The sequence below is a fragment of the Numida meleagris genome, chromosome 1, assembly GCF_002078875.1.
Source record: "Numida meleagris isolate 19003 breed g44 Domestic line chromosome 1, NumMel1.0, whole genome shotgun sequence".
Lineage (NCBI taxonomy): Eukaryota > Metazoa > Chordata > Aves > Galliformes > Numididae > Numida > Numida meleagris.
In genome coordinates this window covers 143,727,369-143,749,524 of record NC_034409.1, presented here as the reverse complement: position 1 = coordinate 143,749,524, position 22,156 = coordinate 143,727,369, and the positions used below count along the sequence as shown (strand labels likewise).

General features: G+C 37.6%; 1 protein-coding gene and 1 non-coding gene across 5 annotated transcripts in view; both read right to left on the bottom strand.

Annotated features, from left to right (window-relative positions):
- DZIP1 (DAZ interacting zinc finger protein 1) overlaps positions 1-22,156 on the bottom strand; it is a 46,176-nt gene that overhangs the window by 4,439 nt on the left and 19,581 nt on the right. For 3 of the 4 annotated variants that reach the window (XM_021416591.1, XM_021416582.1, XM_021416601.1), the window contains 13 exons: positions 18,736-18,897; positions 17,880-18,014; positions 16,632-16,694; positions 15,252-15,392; positions 14,379-14,427; positions 12,772-12,828; positions 6,315-6,374; positions 3,126-3,271; positions 2,605-2,797; positions 2,015-2,144; positions 1,772-1,816; positions 646-848; positions 124-254 (listed from right to left, as the gene is read on the bottom strand). In XM_021416591.1, the coding sequence (XP_021272266.1) occupies positions 124-254; positions 646-848; positions 1,772-1,816; positions 2,015-2,144; positions 2,605-2,797; positions 3,126-3,271; positions 6,315-6,374; positions 12,772-12,828; positions 14,379-14,427; positions 15,252-15,392; positions 16,632-16,694; positions 17,880-18,014; positions 18,736-18,897 (1,515 nt within the window). The remainder of the gene's footprint in view (positions 1-123; positions 255-645; positions 849-1,771; positions 1,817-2,014; positions 2,145-2,604; positions 2,798-3,125; positions 3,272-6,314; positions 6,375-12,771; positions 12,829-14,378; positions 14,428-15,251; positions 15,393-16,631; positions 16,695-17,879; positions 18,015-18,735; positions 18,898-22,156) is intronic. The other variant, XM_021416612.1, reaches the window with a different exon arrangement.
- On the bottom strand, positions 21,771-21,843 carry TRNAF-GAA. The gene has a single exon. It is a non-coding gene; the product is annotated as a tRNA-Phe (tRNA).

Here is a 22,156-nt window from a genome sequence, read left to right as displayed (position 1 = left end):
TCTTTGAGAATTAAGTTCTTTGCTGCATCCATACAGGCTTAGCATGAAATAAAAAGTAATAGATCTAGTTCAATTACTTAATATTCAGTTCAATTACTTAATAATGCCTGTTAAAATTAATACCTTGGGTTCTTGCACCTCTTCTTTCTTAATAAATGCTTGTGCAACATTAATCCCTCCAGCCGGCCTGCTCTTACTTCCGTGGTTAGAAAGACTCTTTCCAACTTGTTCAGTTAGTTTTTGAATAATAGTTCCTACAAGTTCATAAAAAAAAAATTACATTGACAATTTAGATTCAAAAGGCAAGCATGACAACTGTTCTTGAGGCTTTACGGTAAATCCCCTAAACATCTTCCACAAAGTAAAAGTCTGAGAAAGACTGTTTTGGACAGATGTCTCTTGGAAGCACAGATTGTCTCTTTCTCCGCGTGTATTCTCCTAACATGACACTCATCTAATTTTATCTGACATCTCTAAGCACTATAGTAATATAAAAACATTACCAAAAGAATAAGTTACATACAAACACACATACACAAGACTAGCTACTCTGCCTTTGTTATTTTTCAACACAGAAATATTACCATTAAAAAAAAATCACGCGCAGCTGTTACAACATACATATATGAAAGAAGGGAAAAATACCTTTTGAGGTTTTGACAGGTGTTTCTGTTTCTTCAGTTTCACTTTCCTCTGTCCCATCCACATCACTTTTGTCAGAAGCCATCCGAAAAGCATTGACTTTGCTGCTCGATGTTTTCGACTGCTTTTGCAAGGATTCTCGTGATACGTGCAACTGTTTGACATCCTCTTCATCTGCTTCTTCCTCTGAACTGAACGGTGGAGTTCTAAGCAAAAACACATACAACCTGAGGACTCACCGGGTTTCAGTGACCGTGCTGACATACACATCTTTAAGATTTCTTGTATTTTCCTTTACAGTAACATGAGCATTTTCCGTATGCGGAAGAAAAACAGGAACTGCCATAAATTACAGCTATCCATAAAACCACTCAAAAAGAAATTCTGCTGCTAAGTAAACTCGAGAGGTTATTATAATATATCTCTTATATTGTGAGATCTAAGAGATCTCTTATCTCTTAGATGTGATTATTTCCGCCTATGTAACTACCTTTACAAAACCAACACACCAACAAATAAAAAGTCTTGCCAAGCACACAACAATAGGCTTTCATGTAAGAGCAAGGTCCAGGGCCACGGAATTTGCACCACAGAGATTCTGTTATGTATTCTGTTTGATGAAAATAATTTAGGAATTTTCCATAACAGCTAAGTTAATCAAGTCAGATTAACTGTTGAGTTGGTAATTAGATGTTAACAGCCAGATCCAGACTACTCCTGTCTCGATGAGTTTCGAATTGCATCATTAATGCCATCCAGAAAACAAAAATTACAGCGCTGAAAATTACAAAACAATATGCTCGAGGAGACCTGGAATATTGCGCTTAATTCTGGTTATAATAAAAAAATATCAACAAGCTGAAAAGATAATGTCAAAGTCTTTAAATGCTTCCAGCTGGCTAGGAAGTGATTGATTTTTGATTTGATTCTCTCTCTCTGGTTCCCAATAAGGAAAACATCTGCTGAACTGAGAACATGCTGTCATTGAGAGACTATAATAACGGATTCGGATCAGAGGGGAGAGGGAGAGTCCAGAATAGTGTTCATAATTTGAACTTCATAATAGCTCTTATGTTGCAAGCACCAAAAATATTTTCTTCAAAAATATAACAGGAAAAGAAAAACATACGTGATACTAGATGTCTTTCTGGAAACTTCATTTCCAATGAGCTTCCTGCATCCAAAAATAATGAAACAAGTTATTTCAAGGCCGACAGCAAACCAGACAAAATTTATATAGTAAAAAAAAAAGAATTATTTGCTTAATTTTTTTACAATATACTGCCATGAAACACTCACGTCAGTTCCAAAAAATCACATCCACAGGGGATTTTTACCCAAGGCATGAGGACTATGAGAGTAGCACTCTTACTTTGGTGTAGACGTATTCTCAGTGATGGCTGCTCTTTGTTCAGCTGGGCGGACAGCTGTCAAAGACCGTTTTACTGGTTTTTGTGGTATGGTAGACGAGGAAATTCCCAGTTGACTGAACTTCTGTTTACCTACAAGTGAAGTTTTCTGTCTCATTATTAGAAGCAATGCTTGGCATCTTTAACATTAGCATCTCATTTCTTTCACAGATTAAAGACGTCTGCACTGCAGATTATGAATTTATAGAAGAAAAGTATTTTTCTTCAGAACAGTTCAGTTACCATGCATCTTTTCCAATACAAGAGGCAATTTTTCTGCAACTAAACAAGATCATCAATAGCACTTGGAAGGAAACAGTCTAGTTGGCCTACATACTATATATGTTATATATGTTAACTATACGTTATATATGTTATGTTATATACATGTTAACTATATGTTAACTACATACAATAATTAAGTGAAAAATTCAGAAAGCAGCTACACTCAAGTGTTTCTAGACAGAACATATCTAGAATTTGTTTCTGGATAAAACATATCATGTACCGTAGCAATAAAACTTAATAAAACTAAAAAATATATAAGTTTAACCTTCAGGAACGTAAGGACTGGAAACAGTTCTGTTACACGATGTCGATCTCTCTACAACCCTAAAGCTGACTTGGCGTTCAAGACACTCCCGAATCCGTTGGATGTCAGGCTCTTGCTTCAGTTTGCGTTCTCTAGCAGACTCAATGGCACGCAAGATTTTATTTAGGCGATCATTCGGGATACCACGGACACCCTAGAGAAACAAATTGTATTGTAAACACAAGGGCTATTGTTTCTTGAATTTCTATCCTAGAATTAGATACGTCCTTTAAACTTCAAATATTAAAAAGCTTGTAGAAAAATCACATAAGCTGAAAGCACTGCTAACAGGTGTGGTCACATTGTCCACAGCTGTAATTTGCTGGAAATTCCCTCAGGTTAATGAATTACACTGATTTATAACAGTTGGAAATTTTGCTCCTAGGATTTTCTAGGCTGAGGGCTGTGGTACAGAAATGGGAGAACAACAAAGAAATGAATCAAATGTTACCCCTCTTTTAAAGAACTCAAAATAATCTCACTGCTTTAATTCCCAGGGATTCCAGTTTTTCCTCCAGGGCTTGCTCCAATACAACTCTTAATTCTTTAGTTAAAGAAGGATCAGTCTTCAAAGCATTTATTAAATGTTGGTTACTTCTACCTGTTTTAAGATCGTCTTTCTCAATTTCTGAAATAAGAATGGAAAAATGCATTGAAAAGGCATCTCAAGAAATCCATGGTATACAAGACAGTTAAAAACTGCATTGAGACATGCATTTTTTATAAACACCACAGACATACAAATCCACTTTTTATCTACACAGAGTCTATTCGTTTTAAAATCTGGTCAGCTCACTTGGAAACTAACTCAGCATCAAGCACTCACCATCGAAACTGCCTTATTTTTTCTTGTTATAAAATTGCTGTAAAGATGCATGCTTGAATATTTAACCACAAAGATCTTTACTTTCAGAACTGTTCTTTGGAACTTCTGATAAAGACTGTCTTCTGATAATTAAGCCCTCTAAAATTGCTATTTCAAATGAAAGCAAGACTCTGGTAGCAATTAGAACAGGAATATGACAAACCTGTTCAGAGGAAGAGAATCAAGCAACCACGTTGTCTCATGAAAAACACCAACTGAGCTCTTTGGAAAGACCTAACACTTTCAAAAATCTTGGTAAAAACAAAGGCGCAGTATGAGGCAGACTGTTTCACAGAATATACGACTGATACTACTTATCTTTAAAACTCTTTAAAATACAAAGTTCAGTGTCATGTTTTCTACTATGCAGGTCAATGACACCATCATACATACTAAAGCAGACAAAGAACTTTCTACCACTTTCCCTTATTTTAAGTGTCAGTAAAAACATGAACTCTTACACAAGATAAAAAGAATCACCATACAGATTCTTAACCTAAATTAAAGATTGTCATTTAAGTTAAGTCAAAGTATTAAAAGGTCATACAGGAGAGTAAAGAAGCAAAACACACCCACTTAGAACCTGCCTGTGAAGTGTCTCTGCCAAGAGGGAAATTCTACCGAGTGCTACTTAGACACCAAGTGAAGCAATAATCATTGGTTCCACCGTACCTGCTTCTGACTGGCAGCAGTCAGCAAAGACTGCAAAGCATACACAGAGGCGTACACAACATCCCAGGAAAGCATGCTGTAAAGTCAAGTCCCAACTTCTCTCTCTGAAACAAAATCTTGGACAGGAGCTCCTCTCTTTCCAGTATGCTTTACAGGCGGTGGAGTCACTTGCCAGCCCAAAGACAAGGATATAACTGAAGGAATAATTCCACACTGTGGCTTTCAAATGTTTTCTTTCAAAAGAGATGTGCCACTTTTCCTTCTACTTAAAAAGCTGCCCCATTTAGTTCTCATCCAAGAGAAGAACAGTAAAAGCTTCAACATACACAAAGTATACCTAGGTTATTCTAGGATGCTTTCAATGGATCCTGGAAAGAACAAAAAGAAATAAAGACTGAAAGAGTCCAACTACCATGCTACAAGATCTGTACTGAAGAAGACAATATCTGGTTGAAGTTTCATCTGGCCTTAGGAACTTCGTGGACAACTAATTCTCTGACAGACATAGGGTTAAAAGTAATGTGGCTGGACAGACAGGTCCTAGAAGAGGTAAACTACTGGTCAGAGCTGAAAGGCAGGACTACCAGACTGTCCCCAGTCTGGAAAAGGGGCACTGAATAGTATGAAGTTCTCCCAGAAAGCCTGCCGTGAGTCACTGTACATTTTAAGCGGATGGCTCCAAGGAGCTTACTGAAAATCCCGTCCCTTTCTGATGTTAATCCCCACAATAAAACAGATCCATCTAAAATCATTTTTTATTCATAATTATTTCATACTAATATGGGTAAAAGGACTATCCAGTATTATCCTAATTAATGACAACATTAGTTCTTGCTAATTAACTAAAACCAAAAGCTTTTTGGTTTTTTTTTTTTTCAGGAGCCAGCTATTTAAGGAACTGTTCTTACTCATTTTTGTTTAAAAAAATGAACAAACCAAACAAGCACTAGATTGGACAGCTTTGAAGATAAGGGATCTCAAGTGTGGTCCACTGCCTCAGCTTTGTGAAACAATCTGCCAAGTCAAGAATTTTCACGCTCTCCCTTATAAATGGCTGTCATTGAAAACAAAAAAATCTAGGTCTAACTTTTCAGACTGCATTCTTTCTTTCTTTTGTGCTGTAGGCCATGCCTGTAGGCACAGAAGAAGACAATCGATCAAGAGAGATGATGGCAAGCAAGAGAAATACAAGAAAGAATGGCAAAAATGTAAGCAGTCCTTATTTCTGGCTGGACAGAGTCACTGGGTTTTCCCTGGGGAAACCTCTCACTTAAGCACAGATGTATTCAAATGACACTTTCGTTTTCTAAACAGCATTATTCCTTCAAAACTCAAATTCACTGACTATAAAGTTCAAAACTGAATTCTATTTTATTATTTATTTATTCACACGCAGCACAGATTATCATGCTTGGCAGTCACTTGGATTTTCATCTAAAATACTGCTAGCTTCCTCCAGCAGAACACCATGCAAAATGAACCAGCACTCGTTGATCTATCAGTGTAAACGTGGCCTTGCCCAAGTTTTCCTCAAATGAAGCAGAGGACCAGCTGCCAAGTTGGCACTGGCAGCTATCAACATCAGGCAAGTCACCAACACTGGGCACAACCCTGGCTGGAGTTGTGGCCATGCAGAGGTAGGCATAACTTAGATTACTCGCGAAAAGTATCTTTGGTCCATCTATAAAAGTTGACAACTTTAACTTCCACCACAAACTTCCTTCCTCTGTCTAAACTATTTATGTGTATATGACAAGTATGTAAAAGACGTGAGCATACATTGCAATAGCATCAACACCATCAGATTATACCAAAGAATTTCCTAGTGAGGGGGGTATTCCTTATCAATCATTTTTGTTCTGCTTATCTCAACTGCCTTTATACATATGGAATATGCCTGCTTTAAGGAATTAAGAAAGATTTCCACAAAAACGTATTGAACTTGGATAAGGAAAACATAATATTTACAAGCACCAATGGCAAAAAGGAAATTGACATGTACAAGGAATGTTCCCACCCAAACCAGATAAGCATACTCAAGCACAATGAAAAATACTGTACACATAAAATAATATTCACATTTTTATTTTCAAGAAAAACATGCCACTACATTTTGTTCTTAACCAACCATTACCTTTTTCCTCTTCTGAAAGCTCCTCTATGGGCTCCAGCATATGTACCAAGGGGGCCTGCTCTAATAACGAGGAAGAACAGGAACACCAGACAAACAGGACAGAAGAAGGTCAAGGTCCAGAGAGGGACAGTAAGGCAAAAAAACACACTGATGTCAATTTTCCTGACTGCTTACAAGCTGCTTATCAATCACAAACCCAATGCAACATGACTCTTCACAGTTATAAGTACTGCCTTGATAGGAAATATTTGTAGAGGAGATCCTAATACAACAGTTACTTTGAGAGTGATTCAATTGCCTAAGCTTGCTGTCCGGTATCATCTCAGATGTATCAGCTTTAAGACACCTGCATGGGTGGCTGATAGGTCACAGAACTCTAGAAAACCCGTGCCTTCCTGGAATGGTAGTCAGGTGGAATGGCTTTAGGCATATACAAAGACAAAGCCGCCCAAGAGTGAATAAATTTATATTCTCATCCATCATTTTCATTTAGAAATGCATTCTTTAGATATCGTTTATGTGCATTTTGTGGATTAGTAGTTTACAAAAGGCAGGTGAAATGGATGGATATAGAAAACTTCTAAGAATATATGTCAAAAAATCTGTTAACTCATTAATCTAGAGAATTAATAAGAAGAGAATCAATATGTGCAAGACAAAACTTTTCTATATAGAGAAATTTCCAACAAAATTTATTTTAAGATGTTCAATGACTTAGTATTATTATCTTGAAAGAAATCTTGGAACATCCTCTGCTGGAAAAAGGCTTCCTAAAAACACTGAAATTATTATTACAGAGAACTGTTTGTATACCATTCTATAGACTTCATATTTAAGAGATGGATGGAAATGCTTTCGTGTAGATTAATAAAAAATTAAGTTTTTTAAATGTTAACATTTACCTTTTATGAATAAACTAATGTCAACAAAAGCTAAAACTTGAATTTCTTCTGGGTTTATCGCAGAGAAACATGCAAGCAACCCTTTCAGCATTCAACTACCGGCAGTACAGGAGAAAATTTATTGGCCAGTATTTTGGGCCAAAATACATCTGCCTCAGCCTTCACAGGAATCCTTTGGCACTGTAAGTGGTTGTTATGCTGTATTGGTGGAAGGGGAAGAAGTGACATTACTGCAAAGATGTCTGCTCCTCATCACTTCCTGTACAATAGGGTACAAGTATTAACGCACTGGGATGGGTTATGACAGTGAAATGAGTGCTTGGAGCTAAATGAATCAATGTCACATCTCCAATATTCCCCACCTGAACTGGGACTAAAGAGTGTGCTGTAAACCCCTCTTGTATGGTGGCTGCTCTCTCTGTGCTTTCTGTACTTGCAGTTACATTCCTGGAAAAGCCCCTTCAGGTTACAAGACTTAAGATTTTCTCCAATACAATTAGCACTGTATAAAAAGTTCTAAAAAATGTTTCTTACATTCATCATAAGATGCTAAAAAGATGCTCGCGTCAGTATGTTGTACGGAAAAACTTAAAAGCAAAACTCTGAGATGGATTGACAAATCGGCTTCCGGTCTTTTAGTTTCTAAGGCTTCAAATGTATCAGCAGCCAGAGCATTACTGAGCATAACAATATGATGCTCCAAGTTACTAAACTCCCAAATCTGTTCTTGATGCACTGCTGCTCTATACCAACTAGTGCTGCCCAAAGCAATGCCTCTGTTTGGGACGACAGAGATCGAAGCACAGATGAGTGATGCTCTGGTGCAATTTAATTCTATTGCATGGGCATAGGCCCCAGAATTTTTGTTGGCTGGACGTACTACACAGCCAGTTGCTATGTAATTGGATTTAATCTACAGTCATTTCACCTGCACTTTACTCGGATGCAATCTACTTAAAGGTGATGACTCACCTCACCCCAAGCCCTTGCTGGGTAACTTAATTTTGAAGAAAAAGTCCAGTTCCCAGAATTCAGAATTGAAAGCAATCTAGAGAAAAGATGCATGCGTATCTCCCTCAGTACACTAGAAACAGAGGAAGTTAAAACCAGTAAAATAGGAGTTGCAAGAGCAAAACCAAACAAGTATCACCACTGTGGATAATACTGTTGTGTGCTGCGTATGACAGGAGATCGAATCCTAACACATGAAGGAGTGGAACATTTGGAAACTCCAGCTTCTCCAGTGTAAGTGGGCCTTTCTTTCACTTTACTGTACAGGTATTCTGTGAGATATTTACCAAACACCATCTTGGAATTCACAAGAAAAAGCAGCTTCATTCACCACTCCTGTAGTTTACAGAAAGACAGGTGTAGAGATGACTCCCTAAGGAACCACACCCCTGAATTTTACCAGAGATTTTCATCTTCTAGCAGTCTGATCAGACCTCTCAGCACATCTTTGAAATGAGCAGCACATAACTATCAGCAAGCTTATTGTTAGCAATCACTTAAGTACCAGGGTACTGGCAGAACTGGAGATTACATCAGTCTTGCAGTTCAGATGTAACCTCAATTATACTTTGTTTACTGACACCATTTGAACCCTGACTCTCAGATCCACCCCTTTCTCAATTATAAAATAGATAAATATCAACTTCATACTTAAACCTATTCAGGCAGGCTCTGCTGCTGCTATGTTGCTTAATTGTTCCTTCTCAACTCAACCATAACTCTCTTTTGCTGATCAACATCATCAACATCTGCCTAAACCTAATTCTAACCCAAGCCCAGTGACCCCCGTAAAACCTTTGCTCAGCAAAAACCAGGTGTCTCTGAGTGAATTCAGCCTTCTTTGCAGACCTTGCTGTAAATCAGTTTTCTTCTGCCGGCCTTAACCACTATAATTCCAAACCTAATTCTATTTGGTCCTCCCCAGCAGTCCCGCACCCGACCCTAACCCAATGGCTCACGTTGATACTGCTGCTAAATCCTCCACCTAGCCTATATGGCAAATTCTAGGCACATCTTCACCGTTTGTCAGCAGTCAACATCAGTCCCAAGCATAACCCTAGCTTTATTACCAGGTTCAGACTTGAACCATACTAAATGGTAGCTGCTAACATCAGTCTCACTGTAAACTGGTTGTAGTAATATCACTGGCTGTTGCTGGCCTGAACCCAGCCATGTTAATACGAGTTATCATTAGGCCAGCAACCTTAAGATGACCTCTACAATGATTAGGGTGTTTTTCTGTATCTTCCAGACTACCTCTTCTGCCAGCTGATATGTGTGGATAGATAATTGTGTCTGGAATACTTTCATTAATCATTAAATTTCTGTTTTAAGTAATATTTGAAGACAATTTCCATGCAGGTGGAGTAGGGAAATGTATTTAATAATAGTGAAGAATTCAGCCTGTTTGTATTTCCAGCATATCATATATTACTTGTCTGTTTTTATCTAGAAAAAAGAAAGAAAAAAAAAACAAAAAACAACCACAATATTCTGATAGTACTATTGGAAAAAATCAGTGTCCTGGTCAGCACTTGAAGCAGAAATCCTTTCTCTTTACTCTGAAATATGAAATGTTAAAGTACTTTTAGCCTGAACAGAGGCGTACAATTGTCTTCAGTGAAGTAAGGCCCACAGTAAGCACTTTGCGCTTCCAATATAAAAGCCAAGGATAAAATAGAAATAAACCTCTTTGCTGTAAATTCCTGCAGTTCTTGAAGATGTAAGGAATGTGAGCCATGATTGCAGTCACTGTTTACTCCTTGAATTTTCTTATTTATACTCAAACTCTGCATCCCAAGAGCTTAATCTCTGATTCCTGTCTCTTCGACTGTCAGTTTTGAATAATATATTTTCTTCATAATTAATCAATGGGAAGTCATATACTGCACATAAGGAGCATAAAAATAAATTTCAAACTGGTGCTCTTAAATACGATACATTTCAGTCACTTACCTGAGGCCTCTAAGGTAGGAACCTAGTCATCTCAGACTCCTACAGTCAACAAAGAGACACAGAGCAATTCAGCTTCAAAGAGCAATTCAGATCTTAGTTCAGCTGAACCAAACTCTGAAGGTGTCCCTTTTCTCTGTTAACTGTCTAGGAAGACTACTTTGATTAAGTTTTTCTCAGTTGCTTCAGTTACGTCAAGACTGAGTCAAAGGTTTTAAAGACAGTAGCTAAAAAGCAAAGATTAATTAGATTGTCCATTAATTCCACCCAGCATTATTGGCCAAACAAAGATTAAATATTGAACAACTATCAAGATTTCAAGAGCAATATAGAAGCTAAAGTCCATTTAAAAAAGATAAATCATAATCCATCTGTTGCTTCATGAGATAGAAGTCATCCTTGGAAACATTTCAATTACTCAACAACACTACAGCTACCTCAAGAACTTGAATAAGAATGGTCTGTTGGGATGGCATTACTAGCTCTTCAAGCAATCTACAACATCATCATAAAAGCACCTGGATAACACAGTTATTCCACCTTACACTTGGGATACCTAATTTGAAATTTGGGTATCTTTTAACAACACAGATCCAAGATGTGCAGAAGTGACCTGACAATGGAAAAGGTTCCAAGCAACTCTGAAGAAGAAAAGCGTCCTTAAGTTGTAAGAGAGCCCTTCCCCACATTAATTTTCTCTCAAACAGGAAAGAAGAAGGACAAGAAAGATATTCTGTGTGCAGATAATTGTTTGGTAGGAAAGCTTCAGCTCTTCTGATTTCAGAGATGATGTACACTAAATAAATTTGTGCGCAGAATTACCAGCAAGCATTTTCATTTCCGTAATGGCAAGAAATGTGGCCACGATATCTTAATTCAGTACGTAGTTCAATCCCTTAAAGAGTCCTGAAAGTTTTGGGAAAAATCACTATAATTTCTGCTAACCTTTTTATCCAGAAATTAGGTAGGGTAAGTTTTAAAAAAATCCAGAAGGGAAGAAAGGGGACAGACAGAGAGACCTGCAGAGATAAATAAAATAATAATCAGCACAAGAATCTGAAGGAAATGCCTTATTTGAGGTTTCATAGTAAAGTGATAGTGAATCTTTTTTATACCAATGGCAGGAACTGACTTTTTTTTTTATCTTGAGAAGTTTCTTAAGGTGTCAAAAACTTTATAGCAGCAAGAGATCAGGAAAAGAAACAGAATAAGCTGATTTAAACTGTCAGAGCACAGAAAATAGCGTTCACAGAATTGTTTTCTCTCAGTCCAAATGAAAGTAAATGCAGAAAAAAAAGAGCATTCTCAAGTCTGTAAGCCCTTAAGAGTAAAATTACTGACAAAACTCAGTTCTTAAATTGATCCAAAGTACCTGCTGTGAGATTTCTCAGTTAGAACCAGCACCATTGTGTTGGTGGAATGAAAGCTGTTTTGAATGGAAAAATTATTGGACTATTTAAAGTACTATTATCAATACTCTCCTACATGTTATTACTTTTCTCCACACAATTCATCTAGATACAGTTTAACTTAAGCTTCTAGCAATGAACAGCTGTCTAGTGTAAGTTAGTAAGAAATACCTGTCTCATTCAAATAACTTTACTAAATAAAATAAAAATCCCTTTTTCTTAAGTTTATTAATTATCACAAATCTTTTGACATCAACAGTTCGTTTTTTGTCAGTTTTTCACTCTTGATCAAATTATGTAACACTTCTGCTCTGTAGTGTCCCTTCTTTTCCCCATATGTCTTTTCAGAAGTTTCTGAATTTGTTGAATAAGTAAAATTTTGTACATTTTTCTTAGACAAAACACATTTCTTCTCTAGCAGGTTTTAAAAGTAAGATTTATTATTAAAATCTCTATTTATGTCAGTAATTCAAATAAATAATAAATGACTGTTTTTAAGGTTTAAGCATTTTACTTGCTCAAAGTTCATTATTCGTATTATTCTATTACTTGAATTGCAAGTAAGAATTTAACATAGACTGTTGCTATGAAAACAATACCATTAATTTGCATAATGAGAAAATGAAAACTATTTTCACAAAGCATCAAACAATGTAAATTAAGGTTCCTGCTTTTTCCCCCACTACTAAACAACACCATAATATACATACATGATCTATAGGAGACTCTGGAAGAACCATCTAGATGTGATGATGGTCTCTTTTGATTATTATTGCTGTATTTTTTCATTCTTGACATTAGAAGTCACATGAAAAACACAGTATTCCAAGGCTTACAAAACAAACATCTCCACTTATTTTCCTCTGCGCAAATTACAGTGTACGCATATACCAGAAAATAAATTTCTAAGAGAAAAAAAAATCTTTACTCTTCATAATTATCTTCATTGACCTTCACGTATTTCAATACTGTAAAAGTCTGCTAGGAAATATTCTCAATTCTATTTTTTTTCATTCTTTTCAACAGTGTCCCCTTCCAAGTAATTCATAGGAATCCTCAATGCAGTCATGCAACAAAGTGATTCAAATTACATTCATTAAATGTAACTACTCTTACAGCTATGATCACATCTGAGAAGACTTAAGATTAAGCACTGAATCTGGACCCATTGCAAAAACTCACCATACATCACAGGTAGACTTGATTTAGGTTCTTCAAGATGCTCAACAACGGTGCTTTCTAAATGGGCAAAAAAGTAAAAAATAAAGTAAAAATATTATAACAAACAATAACAAAGATCCATAAATGTAGCAATATTTGTTATTATGAGTTACATAATTTTTTGCTTCAATGGGAAAAACAAGTAGCCTAGAAAGTAAAAAATGGTCCTTCATAACAAATCTACAATCTCTATGTTTGCTCAATATTTATAATACTTTTAGAAGCAGGAAACGAAGCTGGTAACAAAACCATCACTGGACTGGAATGTAAACCTTCTCTGGTGAGATCACTGCTTTGGTCTTGTACGCACAGTGTCTTTGTGCCACAGGCAAGAAGCCTTGCCCCAAAGCAAGGTCTATTTCAATCAGGGCTTGTATTTTCACTACTTCCACACCTCCTACCAACCAATGCAAACCCTACCTATACCATGCGTAGAGCAGAGCCTTTAAGTGAATTAATACATCAATTCTACAATCCTAGGCTCCCTGTTTGGGAGACCAGTGTTTCATAGTGTTATACTTGTCTATACTGCAGCACTGCACAGTGTGACCAGCTCCAGCTGAGAAGCCATACAGACATACTATGGCTGTTTTCTCTTCCGTGCTGTTAAGATTCAGTTCAAGCCAATGTCCTGCTAATAAAGCAAGGTGGTTTTCAAACTGAGCTCAGAATTAATCCAGCCCTCATCATCTGTTGCAGTAAATCTATTCCAAGTCACTACAACTGCAGCATCAACTATAAGGACATTTGTGGGGCAGGACTGCACCACAGAGCGCTATTAACAGGTTTAGCTACATGTAATAAACTTCAGAAGTTAAGGCACTGCATAGACAAAAAATATCATTACAGCTCTTTTAATTCTTTAAACATAAGTATGTTAACTGATCAATTAATCAATTTTGTCTACCTTTTCAGTATTTTCCCTTTTGTGGGCTATGCAGCCTAAGGACAATCAGGCATGAAAAATAATTAAAATGACACTTCATGAAGAAAAATAATACATAATACAAAACAGCGCTACTGTACTGCTTTCACATCTCTTCACTCCTCAAACCATCAGCTTTGTACTTTGCACGCTCTCAGAGCTGCAGAACATGACCTTTAAAAGTCAAGAGGCATGAAAACACTATTACAGGTCGTTACCCTGTGAAAACGCAAATGCTGATTTAATATTTATTTAATATCTAATTATAAAAGCTGATGCCTATTTTTTATGACTTTTATCAGACAACCTGCTCAAATCAGTAACATGGCCTCAAGTTGCACCAGGGGAGATTTAGGCTGGATGTTAGGAAGTACTACTTTTCTGAAAGAGTGGTCAAGCGCTGGTATGGGCTGCCCAGAGAGGTGGTGAGTCACCGTCCCTGCAGGTGTTCAAGAAACGTTTAGATGTTGTGTTGAGGGACATGGTTTAGTGGGGTTATTGGTGGTAGGTGGATGGTTGGACTGGATGAGCTTGTAGGTCTTTTCCAACCTTGCTAATTCTATGATTCTATGATTCTAAGATCACATTGACTTTACCTCCCTGAGCAAGCCAAAATCTGCTTTTGTCTACATTTTGTACTTACTATCATATGGTTTGATGCTTGCAACTGATTTTGTGGACAACTCTTTTATCTAAAAGAGAAAAGACAGATACATGAACGGTTAAAAATGTAATTGGTCAATATCTAGAAATGTATATGTAGTATGAAATACTGAGTTTCAGTACTATTGCAGGACTGATATTATTGCTTATGGGAGAAAAATACTGCTTTTATGGAACTCTGTAGTACTGCTTAATGCGTATTACACTCATGTTTAGTCACTGTTTAAGACTTATTTCTGTTTGTTATCTTAACATACTCACATTGCGCTCTTGCTTTTGCTCTACATATAATACAAGCTATGAAGTGAAATGAGAGCATGTTTATGAGTTACCTCAGTACCCAGTTTCAATACTTTATGCTTCAGCAGTTCACGGTCAGTTTTGCAAGTCCATCTCCACTCCAGGGAAACACTGAAGTACACACCGATTTTAAATGTATTAACAGTTCTCCCGTCTGCTCTACAGTTTTGTCTATTTGTCTGAGAGTCACGTGTTTTCATATTTCAAACACTAGAACTCATTACAATCATCTTGTGGCAGACGAAATCCTGTTCACTATCAGGAATTTTTCATCTGTAGAGGTCTTTGGTAATCGCAACCCTGTAATTTTTTAACTTCATGTAGAACTTACTAAAACATTTGGTTTGTTAAACCTTTCATTCTAGATACTGTTTTAATTCCTGCGTCCCTTCTCCAGATTTCTATTTATCGATGTTATTTTCAAAGCGTAGCCAAAATACTTCCAGTAATACCCTTACCAACCGGTAATATTAACCGTGCAACTGGAGATTATACAGGAAAATGTTTCTCTGTTTCCTGTGTTCCCTGAAAGAGACTGCTTCACAAAACAGACCTGCTTCTTCTGAGTAATAATCAGATCGTTCTGCTCCTGAAGCCTCTCCCCAAGTTCCTCTATCCTCCTCTTGTAAAAGGTGTTATTTTTATTCAGGTCTTCTCTCACTGATGATTTAAGCTTCTCAATCTGTGACAGGAGCTAGGAAATAAACAAAAGAAAAACAACTTGATAAAAATATTATATAAAATACTTTAATGCTGTAAGATTTAAACAAATAAATACTATATTTTAGTATTTTTAACACTTCTTTTTTCCCAGCAAGAACGTAACATCTCTTGATTTCATGGGGAGTTTGTCTAAATCATATTTTATTTGCACAACAGAGACTACCTGAATCTCAATATAACGAAAGGGGCATGCAAACACATTGCTGAGATTGCCTGAAATTAAGATTATAGGAAAAAGCCTATCGCTATATAAAAATGTTTTGGTTATAAATAGTGTAAAATAATAATATCTTAAGGAGAATATCTGTGAATTGGCACAATACACCCAGTATATATTAGCTGTGAACGTAGAAGAAAGGAAACAAAATTTTAGGTGCACCATCTGAAAAGTAATACTTACATTACTCCTCCCTTATCCTATTCTTGCATGTATGTGGGTGTATCATTAACTACATCCTTTTTGGGGAATGTTCCATGGCTCCTCCCCACTGGTTTCTTGCCAAAGGAGGAGAAGTAATGGCCAGACCACTATGATCTGCTCAGTTCTTACATGGTCACGCAGATGAAAGGAAAATGAAAAGAAAGGAGGCAAGAGAAACAAAGCAGGAAAGAGATTAAAAAGAAATGCAGACATACAAAAAAAAAAAGCCCTGAAGAATAAAGATTTGCATAGTAAAATAGATATGCCAATGCAAAACAAAATGCCATGGTATTTTTTCCTTGAAAAGCTGAACAGATTCTGAGTTTGAGAGCTACAACAGAAAAAGCAGCAGGGAAATGAAAGAGAAGAGAAAAATAAAAGACTGTGACATGCTGTAGCTCTATGGCAGCTGAAGGTGCAGGGCAGATGAAAGCTACATATCAGCAAGTTATATCTCAACTATCCAGCATATCCATGTAACACAGAAAGCACTGTATAATGCAGTGCTCACAGAATTAGTTGCAAGTCCTTCAAAAGACAGGTACAGTTTCAGGTGTCTGCTGGAGTCTTAAATGATAAATTTCTCTTCAACTCTGGCCTTGACAGAAGCTTCAACGTCCTAGTATAACTGAAATACAGTGACAATAAATGCATCTAGGACACACTTTTAGAAACTCTTGAGATCTTGGCTTTCTAACCCCACAAGGATGTATGATTGCATATCAAGAACTACTCCAAGAGCAAGAAATCCATTTCCTTCTAGTATAAGTGGTTTGCTGTGCCACTCACCAGGGACTTCTCTGTTTCATGATCTTGACGAAGGGCTTGTATTCTAGACGTCCATTTACTTTCCTGAACAACAAAAAAAACCAATATTAATTTTTGTTAATAATAAATTAACATCTACTGCAACACATGCAGACTTGTATTAAAAGGATTATTGGTTATATGAAACTTGAGTAGTCCCACACTTAAGACATAGAGCATCCATTGGCATGTGTTATACATCTGCGTGAGGTTTTTCTTACCGGTTGCTCTGCAAACTACATTTTTGCTCCTGGGTTTGTACACACAGTGACTGTGTCTGAGAAATAAACAAGTATTTTGATACAGCTGTTTACTGATAGTAATGACCAGGGCTTTTTCCCAAATAATGTCATTTCAAACATTAACAATGTATGTATTTTGCATAACAATGATAAAAAACAGCCTAAACATATGAGTTTTAGAGTAAACTGAATTTTCTTTAACAAAACAAACACCAAAGCAGCACTAAATTTTCCACACCTTTCAGCAGAAGTGACCAGCACTATCTCTTGAAGTTCCCAGAACTATGAAATATATAATTTATGTTACAAAGAGTCAAGAAACAAGAATAAAAATGTCTCTGGGTATTCCCAAAGGCCTCACAACTCAATTTTGGGGTATCTGGACCTGGATGTGCAAGTGAGTCTCAGTGAAACTATGCCAGCCTCAGCCCTTCTCAGTTCTTTCCAATTGATGGACTTTGGCTTGTCCAACAGCTTTCCAGCAGCCCAGCATTTGTCCTGGTCAGATGATACAGTCCCAGTCCAGAAGCTTCACACAACAGGATTAAGTGCTTTGTATGGTTCAAAAGCCACAGGTTGGCAAACACTGCCCAAAAGTATCTTCACATTTTTTTCCACCTCAGAAAATTGATAACTGCATTTTTTTCATTATTTCTTCCCATCAGCTTCACAGATTAGCAGACATAAATGGTTTATTAGAGCCTTCTGGAACCGAATTGCCATCAAACCATATTTGGTAAAGCTAGATATTCTTTATTATTAAATGTATAAATAAATAAAAGAATAAATATAAAGTATAAGGGAAGTAATTCCTTGATTTCTATTACAGAGATTGTAGTAAACACTAGTGGATTCTATAAAAAGCTATTTTAGACATTGATAGGGATGGATATTTTACTTCTGAATTTGAAATTCTGCTCAGAGATGTACAAAAATAAAAAGAACAAGAACAGTCGGTCAAAAGCAATACATTAAGATACAGTGTTACCTGTTTTTCAAGAAGTTTAACCACTTTGTGATAATCCTGAGTACTCTGAGGCTTCTCTTCCATAAACTCTTGGCTGTCTTTCAGTGTCCCTAAATTGGATTTCTGCATAGTGGATGTTTGTAATGCTAAGAGTTGCTGAAAGGAGGGGGGGGAGAAATTAAGACCCAAATACATATGAAGATTTTGTTTTACAGAACTGTCATTTAAGGCAAAATGTACTTTAACTACACATAGATCATAGCAGATTCTTCACATTTCTCATGAGTTCATCATCCAAAAACATTCGTGTAATTATTAACATATACATCTTACATAAACATACATTGCAAATATACACAGAAACAAGCTTCCACAAAATATCAGTGCTCCGATAACATAATGGATATTTTTTCCTGACCTATCTTTTACAATTCTCATTCTAGTCAGAACTATGAGAAGAATTTATTTTGATTGTATTGAAGACATATACAGTTCAAGTGTCAGGACCGTAAGGCAGAGGTTAGTCCCCTCCTTGTCAATCACGAGAACATGAGTATTATGCATGTCTAATAGACAGCAATACCAACAGCATCTACTAGTTTATAAACAGGCACTTAAAAGGTTGAGTAGGAAAACACTGACCTGGTTACTGAAGGCATCATTCATTCATCCAAAATATTGTCATTAAAGAGAACTGCAATTATCTAGGTAAAATACCAGTTTACAAGGATATGGTTACAGCTATCATTCCACCATTATCTTTAAAGTTTTCCGAGAAGCCCTTTAAGATGACTACATCGCACTGTAAATATCTGAAGCTCACCATCTATTGTAAAGGATTCACGTCTTAAAATGTTAGAAAAGCTAAATCACTTACATTTTCTAAAGTTGAATTTCTTGAAGATAACTCCTTAAGCTCTTTCATAAACATCTCTTTCACTTTTTCTATTTCATCAGCCAACTTGGCTTTTTCTTCTTCCTTCCATTTTTGAAATGACTGAAGAATTTCTTCTTCTTTTGATTTTTGCTGTTCACATTCCTAAAATTATTTGTAAAAATTACCAATTATTTTTCATAAATACGATACTATATGATACTACTGATAATATTGTATGCGAATTATTTTTCACATACAATACTACTTCAAGCAGACAGACCATGTGTGGAAGGAAGGCACTTTCAAGGGGCCATATTGCAATATTAATAGCACGAAAAAAACAATACATTTCTGAAGATTTGGAGGTTAAAACAATATATTTTTCTAGGAAAACAGGTAAGCTTCAAGAAGTTTTGGCAGTTGGGTGTTTTTCTTTGAATAAGAACACATGAAGGATCTTAAGTGGACATATCAAAGATGCACCTAATTCAGTACCATATTTCTTCAAGAGGCCGTTAAGTGTATATGTGGGAAATGAAAATTGCAGAGCAAGCAAATAGCACACTCTCCATAAGGCTCCAAGCTGCCATCTGTTTTCAGCTCAGAGGAATTTCTCAGCCTGACATAGCCTTATAAACTTAGTAACCTTCAGTTTCTCCTGGTGTATGTTTGCAGTTCCCCCTTATGGCTGTGTCAGCTTTTAGCAACTGCAACATCTTTTGCCAGTGAGCTCCACAGGTCTACTACAAGCTGCATGAAGAACCAAGCACTAGCAACATGATTAAGAAGAATAAGATCTTCTGCGTCGTTTTAACTCAGTGGAAGAGAGCAGACCAAGGACTTGAAGTTTTCCATTTAAGTTCTTTCCAGTAGTGAATCTCCTCATAAAAGATGGGGAAGATGTTCTCAGTTATCCACTGGACACAATGACAATTGAATTGATCGTGGACGTCACTCAGTAGACAATCTGCACCCAGTCACACTTCATATTTCCATCTTCCGTAACATCCCAGAAAAACAAAGAGGTTTCAAAAGCCCAATGTAACACTGCAGGTTGTAGCCTCAGTGACATCAAAACAGGCCGCTAAGGTACTAAAAACGACTGCACCGTACTGCTATGAATAAGTTCCAAACCCTAAGAAAAAACAATGCTTCAGGTACAGGAGAATTCTCTTTTTATGAGGGATGCTCTGGAAGTAAAGCCTCCTATTCTATCATGTTGGCCCAAGATGAAATATTCCTCCAGTTTTATGTTTTCGTTGCTCTTTTTATCTTTTAATAAGAAATATTAAAAAAATAAAGTAAGCTTTGTTACCTATATACATTATTACATATCTTAAATGCGGCCTGAGACAATTCCTCTTCACTCAGTGCAGCCCAGGCAAGCCAAAAGGTTGGGCACACATGCAGTAAAGGTTGAACCTTCCCACCAATACCCCACTACATTTTGCTGCTGTGCGACAGATGGTGTCAAAGGAAGAGCGTGACATGGAAGTGTGTCTGAAGCAGAGACGGGTAATTGAATTCCTCCATGCAGAAGAAGTTGTGCCCACTGACACTCTTTGACCCTTGCTGAATGTTTTTGGAGACCAAACAGTGGATGTGAGCACAGTGAGGCTGTGGGTGGTGCATTTCATCAGGGGTGACAGCCACAGTGGGTCTTCTCCGCTGGTGCAAGCTTTTAGGAGCGCAGCATGCGGGCTCTTGTTCATCGCTGGTGAAAATGCACAACTAATAATGGTGACTATGTTGAAAAAGCGTGTTTTGTAGCTGAGAATTTGCTCTATCAAATAGGTTTACTGTACTCTCCTTTTTCAATGCTGCTTTTCAACGTGATATAGGGCAAACTATAATACCAGGATAAGTGTTTACCTCAATCATTAGAAGTATCTAATCCTCTTATGCCAAGAATTCCCTCCTCAAAGCCCTTCTCTTATAAAAAAATAAAAATTCCATCCCTATTTTGATGGCAAACTATCCAATTGTACTTAAACAAAAATGAAAAAAGGGAAATGATCTGAAATTATGAAGATGAAAAAAAATTAAACAGCTAACTTAGGATAAGGCTGAGGTACTTAATGCCTTCTTTGCCTCAGCCTTTAATAGTAAGACTAGTTGTGCCCTGGGCACACAGCCCCCTGAGCTTGTAGATGGGGATGGGGAACAAAATAGGCCACACATAACCCATGATGAGATGGTTTTGGACCTTCTCCAAAAGCTGGACACTCACAAGTCCATGGAGCCAGATGGATTGCACCCTACAGTGCTGAGGGAGCTGGCAGATGTGGTTGCCAAGCCAATCTCCATCATCTTTCAACAGTCCTGGCTAACCAGGGATGTCCCGGTGGACTGGAGACTGGCAGATGTGATTCCCATCTTCAAAAATGGCTGGAAGGATGATCCTGGTACCTACAGACCTATCAGTCTCACCTCGATGCCAGGGAAGGTTATGAAATGGATAATCTTGGGAGCCACCATGGATCAATTAAAGGTCAACCAGGGGATCAGGCCCAGGCTGCATGGGTTCATGAATCATAGAATCGTAGAATGGCCTGGGTTGAAAAGGACCATAATGATCATCGAGTCTTAACCCCCCTGCTAAGTGCAGGGTCGCCAACCGCTAGAGCAGGCTGTCCAGAGCCACGTCCAGCCTGGCCTTGAACGCCTCCAGGGACGGGGCATCCACAACTTCCCTGGGCAACCTGTTCCAGTGCATCACCACCCTCTGTGTGAAAAAATTCCTTCTAATATCTAACCTAAACCTCCCCTGTCTCAGCTTAAAACCATTCCCCCTTGTCCTATCGCTATCTACCCTCACAAACAATCGATCTCCCTCCTGTTTATACGCTCTCAAAATCCATCAGGTCTTCCCTGGGCAACTGAAGCATTCTCGCTCTGTCCTTGAAGACCACCAGAGTGGTCAGGCACGAGCTACCCTTAGTGAAGCCAAGCTAAGGGTTGGATTGAATAGCCTCTCTTTGTCTTGCACGTGCCTTAACATTGCTTCTGGAAGGATCTGCTTCACAAAAATGTTCTGCCGAAACCCGGGATTGAACCAGGGACCTTTAGATCTTCAGTCTAACGCTCTCCCAGCTGAGCTATTTCGGCTTATGAATGGTAGATCCTGTTTGACAAACCTGATTTCGTTCTGTGACAAGGTGACCTGCTTAGTGGATGAAAGTAAGACTGTTGATGTGGTCTACCTGGACTTCAGTAGAGCCTTTGACACTGTCCCCCACAGCATCCTTGTGGAGAAGCTGGCCGCCCATGGTTTGGATGGGCATACACTCTGCTGAGTGAAACACTGTCTGGATGGCCAGGCCCAAAGAGCTGTGGTCAATGGAGTTAAATCCAGTTGGCGGCCAGTTGTGAGTGGTGTCCCCCAGGGCTCAGTACTGGGGGCTGCTCCTATTCAACATCT